The following is a 25,934-nucleotide window of genomic DNA, read 5'->3' as shown; positions in this document are numbered from 1 at the left end:
TCTTTCCTGCACTTCTTTCAGACAGTCCGCAGAGTTTAGGGATGGGCTTGCTAATCTATTCAATGTTTATGACTATTGATGAGGATCCCCTGGAAGAGAAGGATAAGTTACTTACCTGTAAATCCTAGTTCTCTTCCAGGGGTATCCTCATCAAAGTCATAAACAACCCACCCTCCTCCCCGGACTCAAGTCTCCTAGAAGTGCAGGACAGATTATCTTTCTGATCAGTTACACAGATTGTCACCGTAAAAAAGTACTGACCTAACTGTGAACCAACTGTCACCTTCCCTTCACCCCTGAGGCATGGTGGGATACTGGAGGTGCTCAGGGTCTTAAAGGCACGGTGCCAAAGTTTTTATGGTTCTCCTGTGTTAACCTGCATGCAGCCTATTGGCTAAGAATGCTTAATTGTTTTTCCATTTGTTTTTTTCTATTTTTCTCTGCTATTTACTGCTGTTTACTTCCCTAAGTCCAGTTTTTGGGGCTTAGGTAGATATTTATGATCTATTGTGATTTTATAATATGAAAAAAAAAAAAAACTTACATAGAAATAAAGCATTTTAGCCTATTTATGATTATAGCCTGCATTGCTTTTTTACACATGATAATATGTATGTATTTTATATATATATGCTCCGGGGTCCCCGCACAAGGGCTTGAATATTCAATGTTTATGACTTTGATGAGGATACCCCTGGAAGAGAACTAGGATTTACAGGTAAGTAACTAATCCTTCTGTTATAACCGACAATGGGGAGGGTGCTGTGAGGTTATTTGAGCTTTTTACACGGGCACATTACTTAGTTCTGGGCCCGAGGCCTGTCCCATTTTAACTTGTTATATTTAACTTTTATTTTAGAAAAGCTTGATTTTAGTGCAATTTTTTAAAATTACTTTTATCAGTTGTCCTTCCTTGCTGAATCTGTTATTCATTTCTTTGCATGACATTTTCATTCGGTGCTCAACCTAGGGCTGTACACAATGTTCACTGGATATTGCCAGTCCAAAGGGTGCATTCTCTACCCTACACAGAAAAATGTGTTGTCAAGTCAGGGCATTCGTAGAACAGCAGATATGGTATTATAAAACATCATGCTGTAACCTTTTGGTTCCTCTTCTTCTACGTGGGAAGACTTTCAGCAGACTAACAGACCTCTTCTTTACCTCAGCACAGTTATGGTGGTTGGGTTTCCTCCCGGGCCCAGAAGGGCTAATACTGCTACTTGGTCTCATGTAGCAACTTAGTGTAGGTAGGAATGTTAGACACACTATTGTGAAAGTATGATGGGGCTCATCCTGTGTTTCTCTCTGTTGTTCACTGCTGTAATAACGCTCTTTCATTACCCTCATAATTGCAATTCATGTCATTTTACATAAACCTTGGTTGCTTCAATAAAGCCTATTGAACCTAGATTCTGCTTCTGCCTTGTCTTTGCATTGAGACTTGCATAACTGTGAAAAAAGGGGGACCTTCTGTTCCACCACAGCTTCCATGAGTCATGCGATAGTCTTCCGCAAATTACTTCTACTTCTGGTACTTGTGAGGTGTTGCTAGGTAGCCTGAAAGGGTTATGCCAACACCTGTCACACGGCGTGGGATCAGACTCAGTCCCCCAGGCTCAGTTGTGCTACCACCTAAAACCCAGCAGTCTCTTTACCATAGCAGGAGTCTGACATTACAGTCTTCACCTATTCTTCACCAACCCAAGGCCCATAGTCACCCTTCCAGTTCCTTGTGCAGGCACCACTTTTACGCAACTGCTTGCCCCATTCATTCAAAGTCACCCCATGTCTCTCCTGTTTATTTATTCTTCACAATTCCATAATCCCTTTAGTTCACTGGTGATCGCCACTAATCTATGCATTCAGTTCTATAGCTCACTTTAACTCTCATATTCCTAGGCCCATATCTCCCTTCATTGTCTCCCCTCATATGCTTTTATCATTCATTTCCAGAGGCTGAGAAATTTGCCCAGGTCGCCAAAATACACTACCAACAAAAGATTATGGAAAAAGAAACTGAGAAGAGGATTTCGGAAATAGAAGGTAGGTGCACACTCTGAGTACCATTCATTTTCAGTTCTCTGTTCTTTCTAGGCTCTCACTTTATTTTTATGACCAATGCAGGTATGTGTTGTTAACTCTGCTTTAGAACATAACATCATTACTATGAAAAAAGCAGAAGTAGCCTCGTTGTAAGTGCACATATGCTAGCTTCCGTTTCATAGGCTATTGTGCCCCAGATAAATGCTGACCACAATTAATGTTTGGCGAAAAATGTGTGACTTCACTTTCCTCTTCAGGGCCCTCAAAACATTCTTGAACTCATCCAACCCTCACCCTAAACACTGGAGTGACTTATGTAGACCAATGTTGAAAAAAGAGGGTCCTTAGCAGATTCATTCATCCTGTAACCTAGTCTCATTAGTGGAGACTTTATATCAAGTTAAACAGATTGTATCTTATATACAGTTATCTATTGTGCATAGTAGGTTAGGTGAACAACATTTTGGCAGGGGTAGATGCTTCTCCCAAAAAACTCTCTTCATAGACCTATTACGGTTAGTGAACTACTGTCAACATGCAGTCTGTGTCAGGTTCACGAGTATGTGGCGACCATTTTTGATGGAGACTTCTAACCTCATGCTCATTAGCTTTAAAATATTTCCTACGTGTGCATGCACTGGGATTCAGTTGATGCCTGGTCATTATGAGGAGCTCAATAGGCTTTATAATCCTTGTTTTGTTGGTCATGTTAGGTTATTTAATGTTAATGTTTTCCTTTTGCAGTAAACTAATGTGCATGTGTGTATATATATATGTTCGATGGCATGTGTAGCTGCAGATACACATGCTGTGCACAGTCCGCCGTCTGGTGTTGGGCTCGGAGTGTTACAAGTTGTTTTTCTTCGAAGAAGTCTTTTCGAGTCACAAGACCGAGGGACTCCTCCCCTTTCGGTTCCATTGCGCATGGGCGTCGACTCCATCTTAGATTGGTTTTTTTCCGCCATCGGGTTCGGACGTGTTCCTTTTCTCTCCATGTTTCGGGTCGGAAAGTTAGTTAGAATCTCGGAAAAAATCATCGGTATTGTTTTGTTCGGTATCGGGTTAGTTAGCACAAATCGACACCGAATCTTGAAGAGCTCCGGTGGCCCTTCGGGGTAATTTCGATCCCCCGTCGGGGCCTGGTCGGCCCGACCGCGTGCGACTTCAAGTCTGATGGAACGGACCCCGTTACGATTCTGTCCTAAATGCCATAATAAATATCCTTATACGGATCAACATTTGGTCTGTAACTTGTGCCTGTCCCCCGAGCACAAGGAGAATACTTGCGAAGCCTGTCGCGTGTTTCGGTCGAGGAAAACGCTCAGAGACCGAAGAGCCAGGAGATTGCAGATGGCGTCCACGCCGACAGGACAACAACGGTTCGAGGAGGAAGAAGAAGAAACTTTCTCCATCCACGAGTCGGATTCCGAAGAACTCGACGCCGAAGAAACGTCAACCGTGAGTAAGACGTCGAAACAAAAAACTCACGAAAAGACTGACAAAGCCCAGGGGACGCCACCGCCAACAGGCCATGGCTTAACCCGAAAAGTAGGTGACCGTCCATCAGCACCGAAAAAGGGCGGGCTGGTGCCGAAGTCATCCGACTCCGGTCGAGATACAGGCACGCAGCACTCTCGGGCCCGAGAGAGTGGCGCAGAAAACATTCGGCACCGAGACAGCGGCACCGAGATTGGTCGGCACCGAGAGGGCACGACGCAGAAAAGAAAAAAGATTTTGTCGGAGCCGAAAAAATCAGTAGAAAAGGTTTCGGTGCCGAAACATCCGGCATCCGAACCGAGAATCAGTTCCTACTCAGAGGAACAAGGACTGTCCTCTCAAATGAAAAAACACAGATTTGAAGAGGATTTGCAAACAATAGAGCCAGATCACACGCAAAAGCGGCTCTTTATTCAAAAAGATACTGGGAGGATCAGCACTCGTCCCCCAATCAAAATCAAAAGGAAACTTGCCTTCCAACAAGGAGACAAGGAGACAAGCAACCACAAGCAAAGGTGGTGAAGAAAGTAACTCCACCACCTTCTCCACCACCATCAACTCATGCATCACCGGCGCAAACTCCACCATTAACACACTCGCCAGCTCATACCACAATGAGCCAGGATGATCCAGATGCATGGGACATCTACGACGCCCCAGTATCAGACAATAGCCCAGAGTCGTACCCAACTAAACCGTCACCACCTGAGGACAGTACATCATATGCACAGGTGGTCGCTAGGGCAGCCGAATTCCATAATGTATCACTACATTCGGAGCCTATTGAGGATGACTTCCTCTTTAACACCCTGTCCTCCACCCATAGCCATTATCAAAGCCTTCCCATGCTCCCGGGAATGCTAAGGCACTCAAAACAAATATTTCAGGAGCCAGTTAAAGGCAGAGCTATAACACCAAGGGTGGAGAAAAAATATAAGGCGCCACCCACAGACCCTATATTTATTACGACACAACTGACACCGGACTCCGTAGTTGTGGGGGCAGCTCGTAAGAGAGCCAACTCGCATACAAGTTTGATGCAGCGGGAAAAAGGGTTGCAGCACAAGCAGCAAATCAGTGGCGTATCGCCAACTCGCAAGCACTCTTGGCGAGATATGACAGGGTTCATTGGGATGAAATGCAACATCTCATCGAACACCTATCCAAAAAAGAGCGCAACAGGTGGTGGAAGAGGGACAAAGTATCTTGAACAATCAGATACGGACTTCCATGGACGCAGCGGATACAGCTGCACGGACAATAAACACTGCAGTCACAATAAGGAGACACGCATGGCTGCGCACATCTGGGTTCAAACCTGAAATACAACAGGCTGTGCTCAATATGCCGTTTAATGAACAGCAATTATTTGGGCCAGAGGTGGACACTGCCATTGAAAAACTAAAAAAGGACACCGATACAGCCAAAGCCATGGGCGCACTGTACTCCCCGCAGAGCAGAGGCACATTTCGGAAAACACCTTTTTAGGGGAGGGTTTCGAGGTCAACCCACAGAAACCAACACCTCACAAACAAGACCACCTACCTACCAGGGACAATATCAAAGGGGAGGTTTTCGGGGACAATACAGAGGAGGCCAATTCCCAAGAAATCGGGGAAAATTTCAAGGTCCCAAAACCCCTCAAAATAAACAGTGACTCACAAGTCACACAACCCCTTCACACAACACCAGTGGGGGGAAGACTAAGCCAGTTCTACAAATCTTGGGAGGAAATAACAACAGACACTTGGGTCTTAGCAATTATCCAGCATGGTTATTGCATAGAATTTCTCCAATTCCCTCCAAACGTCCCACCGAAAACACACAATATGTCAAAACAGCATATAGATCTTCTAGGACTAGAAGTTCAAGCATTACTGCAAAAGGACGCAATAGAATTAGTACCAAGTCCACAGAAAAACACAGGAGTTTACTCACTGTACTTTCTAATACCAAAAAAGGACAAAACTCTGAGACCAATACTAGATCTCAGAACACTAAATACCTACATCAAATCAGACCACTTTCACATGGTCACATTACATGACGTAATCCCACTGCTCAAACAGCAAGACTACATGACAACATTAGACCTAAAAGATGCGTATTTCCATATACCGATAAATCCTTCACACAGGAAATACCTAAGGTTCGTATTCAAAGGAATACATTACCAATTCAAAGTGTTGCCATTCGGAATAACAACCGCGCCAAGAGTCTTTACAAAATGCCTAGCAGTAGTAGCTGCACATATCAGAAGGCAGCAAATACACGTGTTCCCTTACTTAGACGACTGGTTAATCAAAACCAACACGCTAACAAAGTGTTCATATCACACAAAGTATGTCATACAGACCCTTCACAAGCTAGGTTTCTCCATCAACTATGCAAAGTCACACCTTTTGCCGTGCCAAACACAGCAATACTTAGGAGCGACAATCAACACAACAGAAGGGATAGCCACTCCAAGTCCACAAAGGGTTCAAACATTTCACAAGGTAATACAGGCCATGTATCCAACACAAAAGATACAAGCAAAAATGGTATTAAAACTCCTAGGCATGATGTCTTCATGCATAGCCATTGTCCCAAACGCACGGTTACACATGCGGCCCTTACAACAGTGCCTAGCATCACAATGGTCACATGCACAGGGTCAACTTCTAGATCTGGTGTTGATAGACCGCCAAACATACATCTCGCTTCTATGGTGGAACAGTACAAATTTAAACAAAGGGCGGCCTTTCCAAGACCCAGTGCCACAATACGTCATAACAACCGATGCTTCCATGACAGGGTGGGGAGCACACCTCAATCAACACAGCATCCAAGGACAATGGGACATACATCAAAGGCAGTTTCACATAAATCCCCTAGAACTGTTAGCAGTATTTCTAGCGCTAAAAGCATTTCAGCCCATGATAACCCACAAATACATTCTTGTCAAAACAGACAACATGACAACAATGTATTATTTAAACAAACAGGGGGGGACACACTCAACACAGTTGTGTCTCCTAACACAAAAAATATGGCATTGGGCGATTCACAACCACATTCGCCTAATAGCACAATTTATTCCAGGGATCCAAAACCAGCTAGCAGACAATCTCTCTTGAGATCACCAACAAATCCACGAATGGGAAATTCACCCCCAAATACTGAACACTTACTTTCAAAATTGGGGAACACCCCAAATAGACCTATTTGCAACAGAAGAAAACTCAAAATGCCAAAACTTCGCATCCAGGTACCCACACCAGCGATCCCAAGGCAATGCTCTATGGATGAACTGGTCAGGGATATTTGCATACGCTTTTCCCCCTCTCCCTCTCCTTCCATATCTAGTAAACAGATTGAGTCAAAACAAACTCAAACTCATACTAATAGCACCAACATGGGCAAGACAACCTTGGTACACAACACTACTAGACCTGTCAGTAGTACCTCATGTCAAGCTACCCAACAGACCAGATCTGTTAACACAACACAAACAACAGATCAGGCATCCAAACCCAGCATCGCTGAATCTAGCAATTTGGCTCCTGAAATCCTAGAATTCGGACACTTAGACCTCACACAAGAGTGTATGGAGGTCATAAAACAAGCTAGAAAACCTTCCACTAGACACTGCTATGCAAATAAATGGAAAAGATTTGTTTGTTACTGCTATGATAATCAAATTCAACCATTGCACGCATCTCCAAAAAATGTAGTAGGATATTTACTACATTTGCAAAAATCAAATCTAGCTTTCTCTTCCATAAAGATACATCTCACCGCAATATCTGCTTACCTGCAGACTACTCATTCAACTTCCCTATTTAGAATACCTGTCATTAAAGCGTTTATGGAAGGCCTAAAGAGAATTATACCACCAAGGACACCACCTGTTCCTTCATGGAACCTCAACATTGTCTTAACAAGGCTCATGGGTCCACCTTTCGAACCCATGCATTCCTGTGAAATGCAATACTTAACGTGGAAAGTTGCATTTCTCATTGCCATCACATCTCTAAGAAGAGTGAGTGAGATTCAGGCATTTACCATACAAGAACCATTTATTCAAATACACAAGAATAAGGTAGTTCTAAGAACAAATCCAAAATTCTTACCAAAGGTTATCTCACCGTTCCACTTGAATCAAACAGTAGAATTACCAGTGTTCTTCCCACAGCCAGATTCGGTAGCTGAAAGAGCACTACATACATTAGACATAAAGAGAGCACTAATGTACTACATTGACAGAACAAAACAAATTAGGAAGACAAAACAACTATTTATTGCCTTTCAAAAACCTCATACAGGAAATCCAATTTCAAAACAAGGCATTGCTAGATGGATAGTTAAATGCATTCGAACCTGTTATCTCAAAGCAAAAAGAGAGCTGCCTATTACACCAAAGGCACACAACTAGAAAGAAAGGTGCTACTATGGCCTTTCTAGGAAACATTCCAATGACTGAAATATGTAAGGCAGCCACATGGTCAACGCCTCATACGTTTACCAAGCACTACTGCATGGATGTGTTAACAGCACAACAAGCCACAGTAGGTCAGGCTGTACTAAGAACATTATTTCAAACTACTTCAACTCCTACAGGCTGAACCACCGCTTTTGGGGAGATAACTGCTTACTAGTCTATGCAAAGCATGTGTATCTGCAGCTACACATGCCATTGAACGGAAAATGTCACTTACCCAGTGTACATCTGTTCGTGGCATGAGACGCTGCAGATTCACATGCGCCCACCCGCCTTCCCGGGAGCATGTAGCCGTTAAGAAGTTGATCTTGAACATTTGTAAATTTGGAAATATATCACCTTAAACTATATTATGTACATACATATTTACTCCATTGCATGGGCACTATTACTATAATAAAACAACTCCTACCTCACCCTCTGCGGGGAAAACAATCTAAGATGGAGTCGACGCCCATGCGCAGTGGAGCCGAAAGGGGAGGAGTCCCTCGATCTCGTGACTCGAAAAGACTTCTTCGAAGAAAAACAACTTGTAACACTCAGAGCCCAACACTAGATGGCGGGATGTGCAAAGCATGTGAATCTGCAGCGTCTCACGCCACAAACAGATGTACACTGGGTAAGTGAAATTTTCCATATATATATATTTATATGTTCGATGGCATGTGTAGTTTTAGATACACATGCTTTGCATACGTTTGCCATCTAGTATTGGGCTCGGAGGAGTGTTACAAGTTGTTTTTCTTCAAAGAAGTTTTTTTAAGTCATGAGATTGAGTGACTCCTCCTCTCGGTGATAGGGTGCATGGGCATAGAGTCCTTTGTTAGATTTTTTCTTTCCGCTGTTGAGTTTGGACGTGTTTCTTCTCGATCCGGTGAATCTCAGTTCGGTAATTCAGAACTTATTCTGATCGTTCTATAATATCATCGGTATTGTTGATCATGTTTCCATCAATACTCGATCTGATTTAGACCGTCAGAGTCCAATTTCTCGCCCTTACAAGGGCAACGCCCTTTAAGGTTCTACTTCAAAGAGAATCTGATGGAACGCACTTGTTTAGATTCTGTCCTCAGTGTCATGCTAAATTTCCGTACACCGATCAGCATTCTATGTGCAATCTTTGTCTATCTCCAGGCCATCAAGAGGACAATTGCGATGCCTGTATATCTTTTCGATTTGAAAAAGACTCTTCGGAACCATAGAACTCCTCGCCTCAAAATGGTGTCCAGATCCACAGAAGAAACACTGGACATCTTAGGCAAAGAACATGCCAAAGAAGAAGTTCGATAAGGGGCAGTCTTTTCCATCCAAGATTCAGACTCCGAAGAACACTCCGACAGCCACTACATACCTGTGGCGCAGTACGTGAGTAAAAATAACTAAAAAGACTTCAGCACTAGTCGTCGATTCTCCACTGCCTTTGGGCCATGGTCGGATTCAAAAAGAAAGTCTGGATGAAAACCTTCGAGTTCGGCACAGAGATTTAAGTCTAAGGTGCATTCTGCTTCGACCAAACAGACTCCTACACCAGTCTCCGAGTCGAGCGGAAAATCTGAGAGCACACCTTCGGAGCCGAAAAGAACAGCAACATCTTCAGAGCCGGAAAGGATTACAACCGCTTCGGAGCGGACACTTTCGGCTCGACCAAAACATAAACTTTCGGAGTCGAAAGCCATGGGTAGTAAAGAAACTACTTCTACCCAAGAATCCACAAATATTCAACCCATTTTAGAGGTGATGAATGCCAAACAAAGAAAGATACTTATTCAGAAGGACACATGAAGAATAATTGCCTCCCCTCCAATGTCTTTTAAAAGGAAATTGACTTTTAAGGACACTTCAAAAGATGCACCTCCTATCAAGCAAAAACAACAGAGAGAGGCCTCAAAGCAGAAACCGCTTTCACCACCACATTCTCCTGTTCCTCCTTTCACACCACCTCCACCACATCACCCGCATATGAGACACAATTATCACCACATACATCCTCAATCTCACCACATGGGGATGATCTTAGTGATGATCAACAAGACACACATCTATGGGATACATATGAGTCTGATACCATTTTACCAAATTACCCTCAGTTTAATCCTGCCAGGCCCTCACCACCAGAAGACACTACTGCATATAATCAAGTAAAGTAGTGGTTAGAGCTGCAGCCTACCATAATATGCAAATGCACACTAATCACAGAGAGCAGGATTTTCTGTTTGACACATTGGCATCAACGCATAAGCAATACAAATGTCTTCCTATGCTTCCAGGCATGCTCAGACATGCTTCTGATATCTTTCAAGAGCCTGTTAAAGCTAGGATTATCACCCCTAGAATGGACAAAAATATAAACCAGCAATTCACAAGCTCTTTTGGCTATTTATGACAGAGCACACTTGGACAAAATGGAAGAGCTGTTACAATACCTCCCCCAGAACACCAAAAAAGAGGATAGCAAATAGTTAAAGAAGGGCAAGTAATATCTAACAATGCTATTACATCTGCTATGGATGTAGCTGATACACCAGCTAGATCAGTTAACACCAGTGTGCTTATTATAAGACATGCCTGGGCAGGTTTCAAATCTGTGATACAGCAGGCAGTTTTAAATATGCCCTTTGATAAGTAGCATTTATTTGGCCCTGAGGTGGACACCGACAAACTTAAAAAAAAAAAAAATCAGAAACAGCCAAGGCCATGGGGGCTTTGTATACCACACCTACCAGGGTAGACCACAATTTAGAAGGGGTTTCAAACCATCAGCTATGGAAACAGCAACCACCCATCAAAAACAATCCTCACAACTACACTAGAGGATCAGTTAGAGGCTCCTATAGAGGATCCAACAGTAGAGGAAGAGGTAAACCCTCCCCATCCAGAGGTTCCTCACAATCAAACAGTGACTTTCTCACCATCCCCACAGAACACATCTCCTTTGGGGGGAAGACTGGTAAATTTCTATCGACAATGGCACAACATCACTACAGATCAGTGGGTTATGTCAATTATCCAACATGGTTACTCTCTAGAACTCACTTCCACTCCACGAAACATTCAACCTTGTTCACACAAACTAACTCAGGAGCATCTCATCCTATTAGAACATGAAGTACAAGCACTTCAACTCAAGGGTGCAATAGAGGTGGTACCTATAGCTCCACAAGGGAAAGGAGTATATTCTCTATACGTCCTTATACCAAAAAAGGATGGTACTCTCAGACCAATCCTGGATCTCGGACCTCTCAATCCGTACATCCTCTCAGAGCATTTCCACATGGTCACTCTTCAGGATGTCATTCCCGTACTTCAAAAACAGGACTACATGACAGCATTAGATCTAAAAGATGCTTAATTCCACATTCCTATACATCCAGCACATCGCAAAAATCTACGATTTGTGATAGTAGGAAAGCATTAACAGCTCGAAGTGCTACCCTTTGGAGTAACAACAGCACCAAATGCCTTGCAGTGGTTGCAGCATACCTCCGAAGACAACGTATACGTGTCTTTCCCTATCGTGACGACGGGCCCATAAAAGCCAGCACCATTCAAACCTGTCAACAGCACACACAATACACAATAGATACTCTACACAGTCTAGGGTTCACAATCAATTACCAAAAATCTCATCTCCAACCAGCGCAAATACAACCGTATCTGGGAGCAATTCTGAACACTCAGTCAGCATTAGCATACCCAAACTCACAGAGAATTCAAGCTTTCCACAATCTCATATCACAGCTACAATACAATCAAACTTACACAGTAAAGTTTATCATGAAACAATTGGGACTGATTGCATCGTGCATAGCATTAGTACCCAATGCACATCTAAATATGAGACCCCCTACAACAGTGTCTCTTGCAACAGTGGTCTCAGGCACAAGGTCAACTTCAGGATCGTGTGTTGTTGGACTGCCAGACTTAGAACTCTCTGCAATGGTGGAATCACGCCAACTTATCAAAAGGGTGGCTATTTCAGCACCCTGTGCCACAGACCAAAATCACTACAGATGCATCCAATGACAGGTTGGGGAGCCCATCTCAACAATCTTACTATGCAGGGAGAATAGGACTTAGTCCAGCAGACTTACCACATAAACCACTTGGAATTGCTAGCAGTTTTCCTAGCACTCAAAGCATTCTAGCCTCAGATCATGCACAAGACAGTGTTAATAAAAACAGACAACATGACAACAATGTATTATCTGCGAAAACAGAGGGGGGGGGGCACTCATCCCACTAGTCCCTTCAACTGCTAGCAGAGTATATTCCAGGAATTCACAACCAACTAGCGGACCTCCAAAGCAGGAAGCAGCAACAAATACACGAATGGGAGATTCACCCACAAGTAATTCAACAGTACTTTCACATGTGGGGAACACCAGACACAGGCCTTTTCGCAATAAGCGAAAACACAAAATGCCCAAACTTTGCATCCAAGTACCCACACCCTCGCTCCAAGGGCAATTCTGTTTGGCTCTCCCACTAATTCCATTTCTTTTCAACAAGATGCGTCACACCTCCCTCACTATAATACTCAGCTCCCATGTGGGCACGTCAACACTGGTACACAACACTGTTGGATCTATCCATAGTACCACATCACAGGCTCCCAAACAGACCAGACCTTTTGGGAAAAAAAAAAAAAATCAGATCAGGCATCCCAATTCCGGCATGTTCAACCTGGCGTGAGGTCATAGAGTATAGAGTAAAACAGGATTGAGCATGGATATCAACAGCTTCCATCAAAATGTATGGACGTTCTAAAGGAAGCACGTAAACCTACACCCAGGCAGTGCAATGCGGCTAAATGGAAACGTTTTGTATATACAAAAATATTACTGTCAACCCAAAAACATTGATCCGCTTAAAGCATCGGTACAGGATATTGTATGTTATTTGCTTTACTTACAAAAAGCAAATCTTGCATATTAATCTGCAAAAATTCATTTAACAGCAATATCAGCCTATCTTCAAAACAGACAGCATATCTCTTTGTTTAGAATTACTGTCATAAAAGCTTTTATGGAAGGCCTTAAAGTTATTCCACCTGGAGCTCCACCAGTGCCTGTCTGGAATCCTAACATTGTGCTCACAAGGCTCATTGGTCCACCATTTGAACCTATGCATTCTTGCTGTCTTCAATCTCATTCATTCATGGAAAGTTGCTTTCCTGGTAGCAATTACTGCCTTAAAAAGAGATAGTGAAATTCAAGCATTCACTTTAGAAGAACCTTTCTTCCAAATTCACAAACACAAAATAGTGCTTAGGACAATCCAAAATTTCTACCCAAAGTGGTTTCACCATTTCACATCAGTCAGTCAGTGGAATTGCCAGTCTTCTTTCCACAGCCAGATTCAGTTGCTGAAAGAGCTCGTGTCACTCTTGACCTCAAAAGAGCACTCATGTTTTACATAGACAGAACAAAAGATTTTTGAAAATCTAAACAACTTTTTGTGGCTTTTCAGCAGCCTCATAAGGGTAATCCTATTTCAAACCAAGGATTGGCCAGATGGATAGGAAAGTGTATTCAAACTTGCTATCTTAAAGCTAAAGGGCAAATATTAATACCTCCTAAAGCACCATTCTACTAGAAAGGAGCTTCAATGGCCTCCTTAGAAATATGCCAATGGCATACATATGCAAAGCAGCCACCTGATCCACACCACACACATTTACTAAGCACTACTGTGTGGATCTACTATCTCGCCAACAAGCAAATGTTGGTCAAGCAGTACTTTCAAACTACTCCAACTCGCTAGCCACCGCTTATTTTAGGAGGGTACTGCTTTTCAGTCTATGCAAAACGTGCATCTGCAGCTACACATGCCATTAAACGGAAAATGTCATTTACCCAGTGTACATCTGTTCGTGGCATGTAGTGCTGGACATTCATATGCATCGTCCCCGGAAGCCTGTAGCTGTTGTGGTACTTTCCTATTTAAATACATTGCATGGACATCTTTTACACACACACACGCACGCACACACACGCACGCGCACACACACACACACACACACACACACACACCCCTGCAGATACACGCACACACACACACCCCTGCAGACACACACACACACCCCTGCAGATACACACACACACACACACACCCCTGCAGATACACACACACACACCCCTGCAGATACACACACACACACACCCCTGCAGATACACATGCTGTGCACATCCCGCCATCTGGTGTTGGGCTCGGAGTGTTACACGTTGTTTTTCTTCGAAGAAGTCTTTTCGAGTCACGAGATCGAGGGACTCCTCCCGTTTCGGCTCCATTGCGCATGGGCGTCAACTCCATCTTAGATTGTTTTTTTTCCGCCATCGGGTTCGAACGTGTTCCTTTTCGCTCCGGGTTTCGGTTCGGAAAGTTAGTTAGAATCTCGGAAAAATCGTCGGTATTGTTTACGTTCGGTATTGGGTTAGTTATAACAGATCGACACAGACTTTTGAAGAGCTCCGCGGGCCCTTTGGGTTTTTTCGATCCCCCGTTGGGGCCTGGTCGGCCCGGCCACGTGTCTCTTCAAGGCTGATGGAACGGACCCCATTCCGCTTCTGCCCAAAATGCCATAACAAGTATCCATATACAGATCAGCATCTGGTCTGTAACTTGTGTTTGTCGCCAGAACACAAGGAAGATACTTGTGAAGCATGTCGAGCGTTTCGGTCCAGGAAGACGCTAAGAGACCGAAGAGCAAGAAGACTGCAAATGGCGTCGGCGCCGACAGGACAAGGGCGTTTCGAGGAGGAAGAAGAAACCTTCTCCATCCAGGAATCGGACTCGGATGAGATCGATCCCGAAGCAACGCCGAAAACCGTGAGTAAGACGTCGAAACATAAAACTCACGAGAAGACCACAAAAGCCCAGGGGACACCACCGCCAACAGGCCATGGCTTAACCCAAAAAATAGGTGACCGATCATCGGCACCGAAAAAGGGCACGCTTGTGTCGAAGTCATCCGACTCCGGTCGAGATACCGCCACACAGCAATCTCGGGCCCGAGATAGCGGCTCCGAGCAAGTTCGGCACCGAGACAGTGGCACCGAAATGAATCGGCACCGAGAGACAACGACGCCGAAAATAAAAAAGGTTTCGTCGGAACCGAAAAAAGTAGGCGAAAAGGTTTCGATACCGAAACATCCAGCCTCGGAACCGAAATCAAGTTCCTACACAGAGGAACAAGGACTGTCCTCACAAATGAAAATACATAGATTTGGACAGGAATTGGAGACAATGGAGCCAGACTACACCCAAAGAAGGCTCCACATCCAAAAAGAAACAGGGAAGATCAGCACTCTCCCTCCTATTAGAATGAAACGCAAACTTGCCTTCCAGGAGAAAGACAAGCAGCCACAGGCAAAGGTGGCTAAACAAGTAAGCCCCCCACGGTCTCCACAACGATCGCCGCAAACATCACCGGTAGCCACTCCACCTATGATGCAATCCCCGACTCATACAGGGATGAGTCAAGATGACCCTGACGCGTGGGACCTTTATGATGCGCCAGTGTCAGATAATAGTCCTGACTGTTATCCAGCTAGACCGTCGCCACCAGAAGATAGTACAGCCTACGCACAGGTGGTGTCGAGGGCAGCCGCATTTCATAATGTCAGCCTGCATGCAGAGCCCATTGAAGACGACTTTCTATTTAATACATTGTCGTCCACACACAGCCAGTACCAGAGTCTTCCCATGCTACCCGGAATGCTAAAACACTCCAAACAAGTGTTTGAGGAGCCTGTAAAAGGAAGGGCCATTACTCCAAGAGTGGAGAAAAAATATAAACCGCCACCAACAGACCCCGGCCCGGTGTACATCACACAACAGCTAACACCGGACTCAGTTGTAGTAGGGGCAGCTCGCAAAAGAGCGAACTCACATACTTCAGGAGATGCACCACCTCCAGATAAAGAAAGTCGAAAATTTGACGCAGCAGGCAAAAGGGTGGCGGCACAGGCAGCAAACCAGTGGCATATTGCAAACTCACAGGCTTTGTTGGCCAGATACGATAGGGCTCATTGGGACGAAATGCAACACTTTATAGAACATTTGCCCAAGGAGTTCCAGAAGAGAGCACAGCAAGTAGTAGAAGAAGGACAGAGTATCTCCAACAATCAGATACGGTCAGCAATGGACGCAGCAGACACAGCTGCTAGAACTGTCAACACAGCAGTGACAATAAGGAGACATGCATGGCTGCGTACATCAGGATTTAAACCAGAAATACAGCAAGCTGTGCTGAATATGCCATTTAACGGACAGCAGTTGTTTGGGCCGGAGGTGGACACTGCTATCGAAAAACTTAAGAAAGACACTGATACGGCCAAAGCCATGGGCGCACTCTACTCCCCACAGAGCAGAGGCACATTTCGAAAAACACAGTTTCGAGGGGGGATTCGAGGGCAAAGCACAGAACCCACGACCTCACAAACAAGGCCCACTCATCAGAGCCAATATCTGCGGGGAAGTTTTCGGGGACAATATAGAGGGGGACAGTTCCCAAAAAGTAGAGGGAAGTTCCAAAATTCCTCAAAACAAGCAGTGACTTCCAAGTCACACATCCCCAACACATAACACCTGTGGGGGGGAGACTAAGCAAATTTTACAAACATTGGTAGGAGATAACAACAGACACTTGGATACTGGCAATTATCCAGCATGGTTATTGCATAGAATTACTCAAATTCCTTCCAAACGTCCCACCGAAAACACACAATATGTCAAAACAACATATAGATCTTCTAGGACTAGAAGTTCAGGCATTGCTACAGAAAGAAGCTATAGAATTAGTACCAAACCAACAGAAAGGAACAGGAGTTTACTCTCTGTACTTTCTCATACCCAAAAAAGACAAGAGTCTGAGACCTATATTAGATCTCAGAACATTAAATACCTACATCAAATCAGATCACTTTCACATGGTGACATTACAGGACGTAATCCCACTGCTCAAATAACAAGACTACATGACAACACTAGACCTAAAGGATGCATATTTCCATATACCGATACATCCTTCACACAGAAAGTACTTAAGGTTTGTATTCCAAGGGGTACATTACCAATTCAAGGTGTTGCCATTCGGAATAACAACTGTTTTTACAAAGTGCCTGGCAGTCGTAGCTGCACATATCAGAAGGCAGCAAATACATGTGTTCCCGTACCTAGACGATTGGTTAATCAAAACCAACACGCTAGAACGGTGTTCACAACACACAAAGTATGTCATAGAAACCCTCCACAAACTAGGTTTCTCAATCAACTACACAAAGTCACACCTTCTGCTGTGTCAAACACAGCAATACTTAGGGGCGACAATCAACACAGCAAAAGGGATTGCCACTCCAAGTCCACAAAGGGTTCAGGCATTTCACAATGTAATACAGGCCATATATCCAAAACAAAAAATACAAGTCAAAATGGTGATGAAACTCCTAGGCATGATGTCCTCATGCATAGCTATTGTCCCAAACGCAAGGTTGCACATGCGGCCCTTACAACAGTGCCTAGCATCACAATGGTCACAGGGACAGGGTCAACTTCTAGATCTGGTGTTGGTAGACCGCCAAACGTACACCTCGCTTCAATGGTGGAACAGTATAAATTTAAACCAAGGGTGGCCTTTCCAAGACCCAGTGCCACAATATGTAATAACGACAGATGCCTCCATGATAGGGTGGGGAGCACACCTCAATCAACACAGCATCCAAGGACAATGGGACAGTCAGCAAAAACAGTTTCACATAAATCACTTAGCACTATTGGCAGTATTTCTAGCGCTGAAAGCATTTCAACCCATAATAAACCACAAACACATTCTTGTCAAAACAGACAACATGACAACGATGTATTACCTAAACAAACAGGGAGGAACACACTCATCACAGTTGTGTCTCCTGGCACAGAGAATATGGCATTGGGCGATTCACAACCACATTCGCCTAATAGCACAATTTATTCCAGGAATTCAGAATCAGTTAGCAGACAATCTCTCTCGGGATCACCAACAGATTCACGAATGGGAGATTCACCCCCAAATACTGAACACTTACTTCCAGAGTTGGGGAACACCACAAATAGATCTATTTGCAACAAAGGAAAACGCAAAATGCCGAAACTTCGCATTCAGGTACCCACAACATCAGTCTCAGGGCAATGCGTTATGGATGAGTTGGTCAGGGATATTTGCTTACGCTTTTCCCCCTCTCCCACTCCTTCCATATCTGGTAAACAAGTTGAGTCAAAACAAACTCAAACTCATACTAATAGCGCCAACATGGGCAAGACAGCCTTGGTACACAACACTACTAGACCTCTCAGTAGTGCCTCATGTCAAACTACCAAACAGACCAGATCTGTTAACGCAACACACAAACAACAGATCAGACACCCAAATCCAGCATCGCTGAATCTAGCAATTTCGCTCCTGAAGTCCTAGAGTTCGGACACTTAGACCTTACACAGGAATGTATGGAGGTCATAAAACAAGCTAGGAAACCTACCACTAGACATTGCTATGCAAATAAGTGGAAAAGATTTGTTTATTACTGCCATAATAATCAAATTCAACCCTTACACGTATCTGCCAAAGATATCGTAAAATGCTTACTACATTTGCAAAAGTCAAAGCTAGCTTTTTCTTCCATTAAGATACATCTTACCGCAATTTCAGCTTACCTGCAAATTACACACTCAACTTCACTGTTTAGGATACCAGTCATAAAAGCGTTTATGGAAGGCCTTAAGAGAATTATACCACCAAGAACACCACCAGTTCCTTCATGGAACCTCAACATTGTCTTAACACGACTCATGGGTCCACCTTTTGAGCCCATGCACTCTTGTGAAATGCAATACTTAACATGGAAAGTTGCATTTTTAATTGCCATCACATCTTTAAGAAGAGTAAGTGAGATTCAAGCATTTACCATACAAGAACCATTTATTCAAATACACAAGCATAAAGTAGTTCTACGGACAAATCCTACATTTTTACCAAAAGTCATATCACTGTTCCACTTGAATCAAACAGTAGAATTACCAGTGTTCTTCCCACAGCCAGATTCTGTAGCTGAAAGAGCACCACACACATTAGACATCAAAAGAGCGTTAATGTACTACATTGACAGAACAAAACGAATTCGAAAAACAAAACAATTATTTATTGCTTTCCAAAAACCTCATACAGGAAATCTAATTTCTAAACAAGGCATTGCTAGATGGATAGTTAAATGCATTCAAACCTGTTAACCTAAAGCAAAAAGAGAACTGCCTATTACACCAAAGGCACACTCAACTAGAAAGAAAGGTGCTAACATGGCCTTTCTAGGAAATATTCCAATGACCGAAATATGTAAGGCAGCTACATGGTCTACGCCTCATACATTTACTAAACACTACTGTGTAGATGTGTTAACAGCACAACAAGCCACAGTAGGTCAAGCAGTACTACGAACATTGTTTCAAACAACTTCAACTCCTACAGGCTGAACCACCGCTTTTGGGGAGATAACTGCTTACTAGTCTATGCACAGCATGTGTATCTGCAGCTACACATGCCATCGAACGGAAAATGTCTGTTCACATGCGCCCACCCGCCTCCCCGGGAGCCTGTAGCCGTTTAGAAGTTAATCTTGAACATTTGTAAATTTGTAAATATATTACTTTAAACTACATTATGTACATACGTATTCACTCCATTGCATGGGCACTATTACTAGCATACACAACTCCTACCTCACCCTCTCCGGGGAAAACAATCTAAGATGGAGTCGACGCCCATGCACAATGGAGCCGAAATGGGAGGAATCCCTCGATCTCGTGACTCGAAAAGACTTCTTCGAAGAAAAACAACTTGTAACACTCCGAGCCCAACACCAGATGGCGGGATGTGCACAGCATGTGAATCTGCAGCGATTAATGCCACGAACAGATGTACACTGGGTAAGTGACATTTTCCATATATATATATACAATTCTTCACTGCTTACTTCACCCTCCTGCGGAAAAACTATTTAAAAAAGGACTCGATGCCCACGCGCACTATCACTGAGGGGAGGAGTCACTCGATCTTGTAACTCTAAAAAGCTTCTTCGAAGAAAAACAACTTGTAACACTCCGAACCCAACATAGATGGCAAACCTATGCAAAGCATGTGAATCTGCAGCACTACATGCCATGAAGAGATGTGCACTGGGTAAGTGACCTTTTCCTTCCGAGGCACAAGGCTAGTTCGGCAGTTTTTTACATGTTTGCTCCCTCACAATGCTAGGTAGCTTTGTGGAACTCCTCATTAGCCTTATTCCACACCGGAAGTGATGAAGTTGAACTGGATATAATCACCACCCCCGCAAGCTGATGTCAGTACATTTCTTTCTGCACCTTCCAATGCAGAGCTGCATCACCACTCACCACTCCCTTTTTCAGTTGTTTGCCAAATTAAGCAGTGTCCTCTCCAGAATTTACAGGGTTCAAACCATGCCGTGAATGTTGGAAACAGATGTCAATGACTGACATGGACAAGGTGTGCCTTTGGTGTTTAGGCTCAGGTCATGGCTCTTAAGAATGTGCCCTAATGCACACAAAGGTGATCTGGAACCATGAAGTGAAGCTGTAGGTCGCCAAATACCGAAAGGTGGTATGTACCTCTCTAACTAACGTCCAGCTTCTGCTCTGGATTGGACTTGTTCCGTCTGGAGGCCTTTGCTGCGACTTGTTTTCTATGTGGTCTAAGTCGATTAATAAGTTGATTTCTAAATTGAAAAAGAAACAGAAGAAATTTGAGTGTGACTCGAAACGATCCCTCCCTCACCTCTCCCTGTCTGAAGAAAAATCAGGAAGGCCTCATGGTGCCAATAGATCCTGCTCCCACTGTCTGACTGGGTCTTGAATTTCACAGGCCATTGCACACAGCATCAAGGCAAGGCCTTTATGGAGACTATGCTGTATGTGTTTGGGCTCTCCCAGCTCCCTGTGGTGCACCTTCTGGTCTGCAGGGTCCTCCAGCTGGGTTATGGGGCGTCTTCTCTTGGCGCTGTCCCTTGAACTCACTTCTGATTCCATACTGACTGCACTGCCAACTTCCACTCCAGCTCCAAGATCCCCACTGGTTTCGATATCGCTGGCACTGGAGGTCGAGCCCTTGTTGACACTCTTGTCCAACCCCAAACCAAATCTTTCTCCACCTCAATCAAGGTTGCACTATAACTCCACTCCAGCACACCTGGCCCCTATATGTTCTGACTCAAAACAATTCCAATAACACTTTGTCTTCCTCAGAGGCTCCATTATCCTTTTGGAAAAGATTATGACCAGAGTTCACCACCACCTGACAACTATAATGGTGGAAACTATTTCCCCCCACAATATGACAATATGTATTTGCAGGAGGCCTCTGGGCCTGATACTTTCCCCGATACTTGGTTGGGTTTGTCCCTCCCAATGGGGGAGAACGCTTATTTTGCCAACGTGATTAGATGTGTCTCTGAGGTCTTAGATCCCTAGCTGCCTTCTGTTGAAGTATAGACAAATGTCCTTACTCAGGTTTTGCTCCCTCGGCCAGCCTCATCTGAGCACTTTTATTTGATGATACTCTAACCTACAACATAATGGGTACTTGATCTAAGTCTTGCTTTTTCCCACTGAGGTCTTTAAGTAAACGGGCAGTAAACCGGGAAGTGGCCAGATGCCACAGACCAGCACCTGGTGACGCGGATTTTCTTATGTATCATCCTATACCAGGGTGTTTGGTGCTCTGGACCTCTACCAGCAAAGTAAATCCTAATTTATTTCCCACAATTCCCCCAGAAAGGGCAATATTGAGGCATTCAGGAAACAAAGGTTCTCTTCAGCCAGCTTGGAATTAAGGTCAGTCAGTGAGGTCGATGTGTTATGCCATTATACACATGCCTTATGGGACATTTCCAGTGATATCTTCTTGATGGCAAACATCCGAAAAGTGCCAAAGAGCGCCGATGAATCAGGGGCTTGGGTAATTAGTCACTTGGGGCTGCTGCTGTAGCCGTCATCATGCAAGCATGAATCAAGACCAGTCAAACTGCAATCCCGGGTGGAAGAAACTCCTGGGTGCATCTGCGATGTATCATTAATGGCGCATTGACACTCCCCACCCCTGGGACCAATCAACTATTTAAATATCCCGAGCCCCAGATACTATTGATTATCGGTGCTCCATGATACCACGATCACAGACTGATCCATGTGATTATCTGGCACACTAAACAATCTAATCATTTTCCTAGCTGGAAGATGTCCCTGACTATAAGTTTGGTTTCTCACACTGGAATTTAGGTGCTACCAATGGGAAGTTCCTTGTCCTGATGATGACCCCATCCTGACTCACCTTATTACGGGGTCGAAACGTCGACATATCTCCAAAGAGTGGATGAGACAAATACAAAGAAACTTTGTGAAACTTCAGGGCTTCCTGGACTGAAGGAGTCACTCGAAGTTCATAGTTTTCTTAATACCACACTTTGCACAGACTGTATATATCACTTTCACTTACCTGCACTTCAGTACTTTCACTGTTTTTTTTAGGAGCACCTACTGAGACGAATGTAAAATATAATATATATTCTTTCTCGAACAGGATAACATGTTCAATTGATATTTACATTAAAAAAAGTCTGGATTAATATGATCAAAGTAATATATGAAGCAATACATTTCTTTTGATGTTACCTTTATGGTACACAGAGACATTTTTTGGATTGTTTAAAAAAAAAAATCTGGATTGTTTGAATCCATTGCCAGGTGGCATTTACAGGCTTTGTAGTAGCATCTAATGACTGTCGGTCCAGCACCAACTAATCTTGGGGTATGTCATCCAGGTTTCAGTAGAGACTGCTCAAGATCTGCAGTGGTGGCTGCTCAACTACAGCCTGACCAATTGCAGACCCCTCTCCCTTCTTTACACAGAGCTGACTGTTGTGACGGGTGCATCCTTGCTGGACGGGGTTGGTCATCTACAGAGGTGATGATCAGAGGACTCTAGTCTCTGGTGGAAACCCAACTCCACATAAATCTATTGTTGTTGCGGGCCATATGCCTGGTGTTGAAGATCCTCCCGCCGTCGATCGAAGGAAGGCCTGTGCAAGTTCTCACAAACGCCACCACCATATGGTACTGCAGCAAGCGGGGAAGAGTTAGGTCCTGGGTCCTTTGCCAAACGTTGCTGTACCTCTGGAGTAGGCTTGGGCATCACAGCATTTCCCTGATTGTGAACCACCTGGTGAGATCATTAGACTCGATGGTGGTCAAGCCGAGCCAGCTTTTCCTAGTGGATCACTGAATTTGCGATTGTATCCCAAGGTGGTGCAGGACATCTTCCGGCAGTGAGGAAAGCCTTGGCTGTATTTTTTCACCACCGTTGAACACTTGCAGTCTCAATTTGTTTTGCGCGTTGGAGTTCCCAGGAAGGCTCTCTAGGAAGCGCTTTCAGGCTGGGGTGTAACAAGGGACCCCTCAATTCCTTTCTGCCTTCTTGCCTTGAGTTCTGAAGAAGTTCAGGTACGGTTGGGCCCAAGCTATCCTAGTGGCTATGTATCGGATTGTGGTCAGGACAGTGATGTACCCAGAATGAATGGGCATAAGCACCTATCCACCAATCAGGCTTCCATTTAGGGAGGACCTGTCTCTGCATCTGGTCTGTGTAATCTACACCTTTGTGCACGGAGAGAAAGCAGCTACAGCAATTGACTGCATTCAATCGATCTCCCTGAGGTAGTGGATGCTCCTCCACAAATTCCATTCAAGGAGGGCGGAGGCACACGTTTGTAGACTGGCCCACAACACAGACCCTTTGCAAGCTAAACTTCCTGACATTTTATTTTGTTTGTTTTGTCTTTGACTTGGCAAGGATTTTCAGCAGGGGTCATTAAAGGTTATCTGTCAGCCCGTTTGGCTTTTTTGTTTTTGCTGGACCTGCCACCCTTGTTTTAAATCACCTGTTGTGGTAGGGTTTTAAAAGTTTGCCAGAAATGTTTCCTTTCAAACTGTTTGTGATGTCAGTCGGATCTTACTTTGGTCCCGATGTTCCTGCTGTGACCCCCTTTGTGCCAATGCACAGCTGCTTCTTGAATCTTCTGCCTCTCAAGACTGTATTCCTCTCTGTGATCGTTTCAGCTTGTGTCAAAAGTGCGCTCCATACTTTCTCAGTGCAGCCATCTTTCACCAAAGTTTTCCACCAACCAAATTGTTTTTGAAGACCATACCAGAAGTCATAGACTCCTTTTCACATTGGGTAAGCCATCTGCATCACAACGTTCCTTGCTCGCCTCACCCCTCAAGAGGAGAAGCAACTCCATTGGTTGAATCCCAAAAGAGCTTTGAGTTTTTCCATTAATTACACCAGAAACTATTGAGTGGAGGTTAAGCTCTTTTTGGGGTTCTCTGGGTCAAAGAAATGCTAGATGTGACCGAAAAGGAGTTTGTTCTGGTGGATTGTCCACTGCATTAAGATCTGCCAGGTAGCAGCTCACAAAAGGATTAAGGGATTATTCCACCAGGGCCAACATTGCTCCCACTACAATGGCACACAGTGTCAGGCGTCAGTGCACATGTTCACAGAACACTACTGGCTTGCCAGCCAGGTCTAGTGGGAAGGGCATTCCACAGACCCTCCACCTTAGGAGGCACTGCTTTGGTGTCCCTTGGAAAAGTGAAGAATCTGTGGCATGAAGTATCAATTATAAGAATAAGTTATAATTGTTAATACTCTTTCTCTTGTAGCAGATTTGCATGTATAGTCATAAGCACTGAACAGTCCCGACCACGTGCGGGATCTCCCTGCCTTTTTCTGTCCTTTTCTGACAGGAATTATTTTTTTGGGCTTCAAAATTGCCATTTACTTTTTGACAAGTGTCCAGACTGTAGGAGAAAAGGGGCTAAGATAGTCCCTCACAGAGTATGTATTCTCTGTCTTCGTGATACTCCTGTTCCTGATAACTTGCCATATTTGTAAGAACGTTTCAAGTCGCACCATTTGCGACAGGGAGAAGATTTGCATTCAAGGTGCAGAGGAGCAGCAAAAACAGAAGATGCAATCTGCAGTTGGGATCTCGGGGCGAGCAGAGGGTCAGTCCTCTACCAGGGCTCTGTCATCTGTCTCTGGAGGGCGTTCCAAACAGAAAATGGCTGAAATCCGTTGTCGGTCCCTGTCAACGCCAATAACTCCGACGTCAAGAAGAGGTACAGCGTGTCCTGTTCGCCGTCTACCCTTGGGTCGACACTGAGGAAGTGCCACAAATTGACATCTAGAAAACGGTTACCGACGTTGATGAGAAGACCCTTGTCTCACAGACTTCGATTAACGTCGAGGAGCCCAGTGACAACGAGGCCACCTCACCAAACATCTGTATCGACACATAATCGTCAATCGACGACATGGTCAAGATCGACAATGTGATACTTGGTCGCCGTTGAGGCATACTCTGGCGTCAAGGCGTCGTTCACTGTCAAAGAGTAGATCGATTTCAAGGCGGTGAGGATGGTTGATGTAGGTAACTGTTTCGGCCTCCTCCAAGCTTCAGGAAGCCCACAGAAAAGGAGATGGCTCTACAGTTCACCAGACTCTGAATATTCTTGTACCTACTCTGTCACAAAATGCACCAGCTGATCCTCTGTTAGCGCCATCTCTTCTTCCTCCTCCACAGCCGGATCCACCTCCATCACCTACAGCACCAAGGCTCAGAACGCTTTCTCCACTGCCATTCGCTTCTGCAAGACCAAGATCTTGTTCCTGTTCATGTCATCACTCACATTACTACTCCAGACACCATCAACATAGTTCAAGATGCTCATCTGTATTACCAGTCAAGTTGCTTGTACCATCTGCACTATTCAGGAAGGTCCAATCCAGACACACCATTGAGAC

At 44.3% G+C, this 25,934-nt stretch overlaps 1 protein-coding gene across 1 annotated transcript in view; it reads left to right on the top strand.

Annotated features, from left to right (window-relative positions):
* Window positions 1-25,934, top strand: part of ERLIN1 (ER lipid raft associated 1) — a 215,293-nt gene that overhangs the window by 138,427 nt on the left and 50,932 nt on the right. Inside the window, exon 10 of the mRNA XM_069240832.1 lies at window positions 1,957-2,046. Coding sequence (XP_069096933.1) covers window positions 1,957-2,046 — 90 coding nt within the window. The remainder of the gene's footprint in view (window positions 1-1,956; window positions 2,047-25,934) is intronic.

Source organism: Pleurodeles waltl, chromosome 6, assembly GCF_031143425.1.
Source record: "Pleurodeles waltl isolate 20211129_DDA chromosome 6, aPleWal1.hap1.20221129, whole genome shotgun sequence".
NCBI lineage: Eukaryota > Metazoa > Chordata > Amphibia > Caudata > Salamandridae > Pleurodeles > Pleurodeles waltl.
This window is presented reverse-complemented; position numbering and strand designations above follow the sequence as displayed.